We start from the raw sequence: 6,896 nt of genomic DNA, 5'->3' as shown, positions 1-6,896 counted from the left end.
GACTCTTTTTTGTATGACTTACTTCTACAGCCTTTTGTTGCCCCTGTGTCAATGTTTTTGAGACGTGTTGCTGTCATCAAATTCAAAGTTACATATTTTTTTCTTAAATATGCTACAATATTTTAGTTTAAACATTTGATGTTTAATATGCTCCATTGTTAATAAAGTATGGGTTTATAAGATATGTAAATCATGTCATTATGTTTACATTTTCATTTTTACGCAAAATTTTTGGAAGTGTTGTACTTTTTGAACCATACATGTAAAAAAAAAATCAAACTGAATCAAATCCTTTTTTTCAGAATTTTGTCACTTTTAAGCTAATACCTTACTGAAATAATTTTTTAATAAAGAAAACTAATATTCTAACCGCAGGTATTTAGAAGCCCATTAACAGGAACATGATGAGAAACATCTGCATCTTGGTTTCCCTGCTGCTCATCCTTCATCCCTTCTGTGGACAGCTGTTGCCTCTTACACTTCTGAACTTCACACATTATCGTAATATGGTCACCTGGAACCAAGCCCAATCTGACTGCAGAGAAAGAAACATGGATCTCGTCTCAATCAAAAGTGAAAAAGAAAATCAGGTCTTCATAAGTGGCCAAGGTTGGATTGGATTATATCGAGACGATAACACAAGTCCATGGAAATGGTCTAGAGGAGACGAGATTGCAACCTTTCTGAACTGGCATGAGGGTGGTAAGCAGAACTAACTTACAACTGTAAAAGTTGACAGATCTTTCACTGTGACTTTCAAATGATTTTGGAGTTTCTGCTGTGTTAAAAATCAGACCACTTACTATCGTCCTAAATATTCATATTCATTGAACATAATAAACAAAACCCAAGTTTTTATTTATTTTTTTACTTACTATATGGTCATGATTTTAGAGTTTTTTAACCATCAGAAACTCAACCTTTTCAGTTTACATCTAATATGTCATCAGTAGATTGTGAGCCATTTGCTTCATTTTTTCTTCCATTCCAAAATTATTGCCATCAGACAAGATATCAGTCCATCAAGTGTCAATAATGACCTCAAACATCAGCTCTCCAATAGTACATGGACACAAGTTCATTGATTTGTGGGAAAGTAAAATTTAAATCACAGCTCTCTGTTGCGTTACCCTTTGAGACAAAATATATATTTTTTAAAATGTAGTTACTGATAAACATTTACTGTGAAGAAATTTTCTCTCAGTGGCTATGTAGTCAATCAATATAAAGTCAAAGGTTATGCAAGAATAATGAGATAAAACAGGGTTGTGATGATACACTGTTATTTGCTTAATCTTTATGGCATATTTCAAAACCAAAGTAAGAGTATGATGAATGAGTAGGTTTGAGTACAGGGTCAAAATAGCATCTCCTCCTCCTCAGCCTCCTTAGAAAGATTAGGTAGTATTATTGAGCCTACTCCTATTAACTAACAAAGTCTCCCTTCTGTAAATAAGTGTCTGCAAGATAAAATAAATCATTATCAAATTATTAACAAACAGAACCTTAGATAAGAGAGATCTTATATTTAGTAATCCTCATTTAATAGTTTTATATTTCTGTTCTGTTAGGTAACAGTGTTTACCTTTATTGTTTTGTAATTGTTTTTTCATAATTTATCTTGCATAAGCTGATTTCTTTTTTTAATTTGGATTGTGGACAAGCAGACAGTGGGGGTTTAAGTGGGTAACAGAGGAGAAGCAGCACAGAGATGTGTAAGATTTAGACTGTTTCCTGACCTCGACTCTAAGTTGTCAGAATTTGAAGAGCTAATAAAATTTGCCAGATTCTAAAAGAAAAACAGTGGCTTTATCCAAAGAAGGATGGATGCCATCTCTCTGCATCAGACCAGGTTTTCTCCAGAATGTCTGCCAATTAACTTCGTAGCTCACATTGTTCTCTAGGCACCACCTAGACCAGGGGTGTCCAATCCTGGTCCTTGAGGGCCACTATCCTGCATGTTTTACTTGTTTCTCTGCTCACCATGAGTAGCACAGTGTGGGTATTTCAGTACTTTTCTTAGAATAGGTGAATGTAAATTGTTTCATAAATGGAGAAAAAAAATGTTAAAAAATATCTAGAGAAAATTAGACTTGACCTAAGATTAACTACTTTTTGTTTTTTTTTACTAAGATGAGAAACAGTTTTTTTCTGTCTTCCTCATAGAACCAAATGATGATGAACACTGTGGCTTTAAGATGCCTGATACCAACGAATGGATGAATGACAGGTGTGATCGCACCCACACAGTCATGTGTTCTGATCAGAAGCTGGTTCTGGTGAAGGAAAATAAAACATGGGAGGAGGCGTTAGGACACTGCAGGTCTCTGGGGGGAGTGAGTTCAGCCTCTGGGATCTGGATCCACAGGTACGACCTGGTCACTCTGATCAGTAAGGATGATCATGACTATGCACGAGAGCAGGCTCAGCAGGCCACCACTGATGAGGTGGGTCAGTTTACTACACTGTGTTGGTGTTTGACCAGCTCTGCCTCTGTGCTTATGTGGATCTCTCCTCTAAATGTTGGCAGGTGTGGACGGGCCTGAGATACCTGGGTCACAAGTGGTTCTGGGTCGCTGGTGAATGGGCGTGGTACAAGGACATTCCAAGCTGCCCAGCTGGCAGGTGTGGTGTCCTCGAGAAGAACAGCACCACATTGTTTGGAATCAAAGATTGTAGCCAGAGAAGGAACTTCTTCTGTTACAAGAAGTTTTAAACCTGCAGAAAATCATCATGTTTCACCCTGTACTCTCCGCTATTTGTAATAATGTCAAGTTCCTAAAAACTTTGTTTTATCTTCTAAATTTGTTTGACATTAAAAAAAGCCTCTTATTTCTCAGCTGTTCAAGTCTTTAACCAGTTTTTGTTTTGTTTTATTTTTTTGTTTGTTTTTTTTATTCTACAACGCAGTAAGATTCCTGAGGGTTTCCCCGGAGAGCCATTTTGAAATTAATCAAGAGAATTAGGAGTAATATAAATATTCCTCTGCTGCCATCCTCAGGGCTGTAATAGGAACTGCAGGCACAAGTATCCCTCTAAAACAGCAGTGATTACCTAAAGCCTTATTTAGTTATTGCTTAAAGCCACAATAGCTGTCAAAATATAAAATTCTTCAGTGTTTTTCATTTGAATGTTTTGTAGGTGTGTATCACTAATTATGAGTCATTCACTACCAAAAATCTACTGCATCATTTGTAATAAATGAACAAAATCAATGAAGCCATGTTTTGTTGCCAGTAATTAAAAGTCATTTGTTTCCAATTGGACATTGACATTTTTACTTCGGACAGTCTCGGCGCTGTCCGTACAGCAAACCAGTGTTGTAAATTTTGATGAACTGGTACTGAGAAAAATGCCTTACTTAAGTCAATTACTGTAAAAAAAAAATTCATTTTCTGGCTTTAAAAAGTTCAACAACGTGTGTGGATCAGGCACATTAGGTGCTCTGGTTTCTATGGAGTCATTCGCTACTCTCAGGTCGTGGACCAATCTCCAGTCAATACCATTTGCATTTCGGACAGGAAAAATTGGTGTGTTGCAAGGAGAATAAAAAGGACCCCAAAACAGCCAAAAATACACAAAGGCATAAAAACGGTAAAAACAACCCACTGTAGTTTTCCATCCAAAACCTTAAAAAATACAACTAATACAGTAAGGCATCAAAAACCATGAAAATTATACTTTGTCTAAAAAGGTCTCCAAAACAGCCCAAAATGCACAAACTCTAGTAAGGCATAAAAACAGTGAAATTAACACACTGCAGTTTTCTGTCCAAAACCTCAAGAAATACAAGTAGTAGTAATCTGACAGAATACCGTCACAGCCGGGGGATTTCCCCATCCTTGAGATTGCCTTGCTAATCTCCTTTTCTGTAATTGGTGTTTCCAACCACTCTACATGCTCCTGAGATAGCCTTGGTAGATTAAGTTTAGAGAGAAAAACATCGCTGTCTCTTTGGTTTGTCTCGTTAAACACTGAGGATGTATAAAATGTTTCATAATTTGTTTGAAGACACTGTTTATGTCTTTTGCTGAGGTTACTAAAGTATCTCCTTGTTTAATAGCAGGGATTGTGTTCAAAAAGTCCTCTTTTTTAACTTGTCTTGCTAATAATTTGCCCGTTTTCTCCCCTCCCTCATAGAATGAAGTTTTTAACCTAAACAGGGAATATTCTACTTTTTTGTTATAAGTATAAGTTTCATTTAACTGAAACTTAAGCCCACAAATATCTCAATAAAGTAAATCATCATAACATCTAGCCAAATTGTTTTCTTTAACTTTGATTTCTCTTTCCAATTCTCGAATTTTACATAAACTCTTTTTTCTTTCATGAAGCATATGCTATAAGTTTGCCCTCAGGAACGCCTTAGAGGCCTCCCAGGCAGTTTGAACATGTTCTGTACTGCCAATATTTATTTCGAAAAAGTGTCTTAGGTCCTGCCCCGGCTGTTCTTTAAAGTGTTTGTCTTGTAAGATTGAGACATTCATTCTCTATCTGGGGCCTCTTATATTCTCCAGCCCTAATTTTATACATAATTCCATTGCTGCACGGTCAGTGAGTGCAATAGTTTTAATACCACAGCTTCGCACACTGTTTACTATGAGTTTTGAAATTTAAAAAAGATCAATCCTAGAATAGGATTTATGACAATGAGAATAAAATGTGTACTCTCTTTTTGATGGATTAATTAACCTCCAAACATCTATTAGACCCAAATCTTCCTTTAGCATATGAACTGCATCCCTGCCTTTAGAGCTAAGTGAGCCTTTTGAGGTGCTTTTATCCAGAATAGGATCCATAACTTCATTAAAATCCCCTGCTAAAATCTTTTGTTTTTCCATGTCTCCCAATAGACTATTTATGTTATGAAAAAAGTTAGGGTCCTCCTTATTGGGTGCATATATGTTACAGAGTAGAAGCTTTACCCCTTCTATCATTGCTTCGACACACACCATTCTTCCCTCTGTGTCTTTGACTTGTTTTATCAATGAAAACTGAATATTTCTCCTAATAAGAATAATTACACCATTGCGAGCACTTGAGTGAGAGCTATGAAAAATATGTCCTACCCAACCTGTTTTCAACTTGGACTCTTCCCCCTCATTTAGGTGAGTTTTTTGGAGAAATATTATGTCGGCTTGATTTGTCTTTATATAAGCCAATATTTTGCACCTTTTGGCTGGATTTCCACATCCATTAATATTCCAAGATGTAAATTTTATATCCTTCCCAGTCATTACCGATTACAGATTGATACATGTTTTAAACCTGTAACAAAACACTTTGAGCAGATATATCTATGTCCCTGTCCCCTGATACCCAACCTACTCTGTGAGTGCACCCAGCCAATAAGAAAACAATTTACATGGGCATGGAACATTCCCGTCATGTAAACGAAAAAAAAAACCTATATGAAAAATTAAAATAAAAAAATAAAAAACAACTTAGAACTTTATTGCTGCTGTCTAAGGCAGCTGAAAAAAGGATAACTAAGAGAGAAACCTTATCAGGTCTGTGGAACTCCGCTTCGCTCTGTTCATGATGACAAGTGGCGAGGTCCGTCTTCCGACCGTCAGACTCAGCATCTGCTGTGGGGCTCCCAGGAATTACATCATTCGGTTGAATTTGGCGTGTCCTCCCTCTGATCGTTCTCCTCCCGGCTCTCCTCGTTGAAAAACTTCTCTGCTGCTTTCGCAGAGCTGAAGTTACATTTTTATCCTTCCACCTCACGCGCAGCATTGCTGGAAATGCCAGGGTGTATTTAGTGTTGCGCTCCTGCAACTTTCTTTTCACGGTGGTGAAGGCCTTCCTCTTCTCCGCCAGTTTTTTAGACATATCCGGAAACACTGATAGCCTGCATCCTCGCCACTCAAACCCGCGCTTCTCCTTAGCTGCCATGATTACTTTATCCCTCGTTGATTGCCTCAGGAATCTAATAAGAACTGGTCTCGGGGCTCGATTCGGGTCGGGCGTCATCACGAACTCCAAGACCATCGGTTAGCATCTTCCCAACACAGGTCACAAGTGTCCCATTAGCACCAATAGTCTCTTTTAGCCCAATAACTCACATTATTCCTCTTACTGTGATTTTTGAGAACTTAACCACTTCGGAACAAAAATTCAGCAAAATCACAAGAGGATGCAGAGGGCTTAGGTTTTACCACTAGGCTCAACGCTGAAGCGACGAGGGACTCGCAGCCAACTCCTGATATACTGCTGATGATCACTAATGATCTGCAGGTCTGCGAAGGCGCACCTGTTGAGATCCACCCTCTAGGAACCGGTCCCATGGTGCCCTCAAGTGGAAACCTGAAAGAACGCAGTAACTACAAAGTGGACACCCCTAATTTTACTCAAAACACAATTATTTTAAGCTGCTGGTACAATATTTCAACATTTTACATCTGGCAACACTAAATCGTTTTACAGTTCTTGTCCTGAGCAAGCAGCACAGCTGTGAGCCCTTCTCCATCCCAAAATGCTCAAAGGTGGTCTATTTGTTTGACTTATATTTAGAGATAAGCATATTTCTTATTTCACTTGATACTTCAGTCTTTTGTTTTACTGAAAGAATGTTCAATTCATTGTTCTCCACTTGGCACATTACTTCTGTTTGGATTTTGTGTAACATAAACAAGATTGAATTGCAGCATTCCAAGTTTAAACATTAGTTCTGACTGCAATATTTTGATGTCTTCATGACCATACGTCAAACAAGAATGTTATCTGTGCTCTCAGCTGCAGGTAATACTATGACTCATGCAAACTCGTGTTAAAAATATGTGAGCTTTCTGACACACATATTATGGTATCTCTTTCACTGTCAGACATTTTTGTCTTTTGTCTCTGTGACTAAAGTCAGTTTTTTAAAGTTTTTACCACCTGCCAAGAGTAAA

The 6,896-nt window shown here is 37.6% G+C and overlaps 1 protein-coding gene across 1 annotated transcript; it reads left to right on the top strand.

Moving 5' to 3' along the window:
- The first annotated feature begins 380 nt into the window (after positions 1 to 380).
- On the top strand, positions 381 to 2,839 carry LOC112451167 (macrophage mannose receptor 1-like). Its single transcript, XM_025009572.2, has 3 exons — positions 381 to 702; positions 2,167 to 2,447; positions 2,531 to 2,839. The coding sequence occupies exons 1-3, from the start codon at positions 402 to 404 to the stop codon at positions 2,714 to 2,716; spliced, it is 768 nt and encodes a 255-aa protein (XP_024865340.2). The 5' UTR covers positions 381 to 401; the 3' UTR covers positions 2,717 to 2,839.
- The last annotated feature ends 4,057 nt before the right edge of the window (positions 2,840 to 6,896 follow it).

Source organism: Kryptolebias marmoratus, linkage group LG12 (genome assembly GCF_001649575.2).
Source record: "Kryptolebias marmoratus isolate JLee-2015 linkage group LG12, ASM164957v2, whole genome shotgun sequence".
Taxonomy (NCBI): Eukaryota; Metazoa; Chordata; class Actinopteri; order Cyprinodontiformes; family Rivulidae; genus Kryptolebias; species Kryptolebias marmoratus.
Note: the sequence above shows the minus strand (reverse complement) of the source record. Positions and strands in the feature narration are given on the sequence as shown.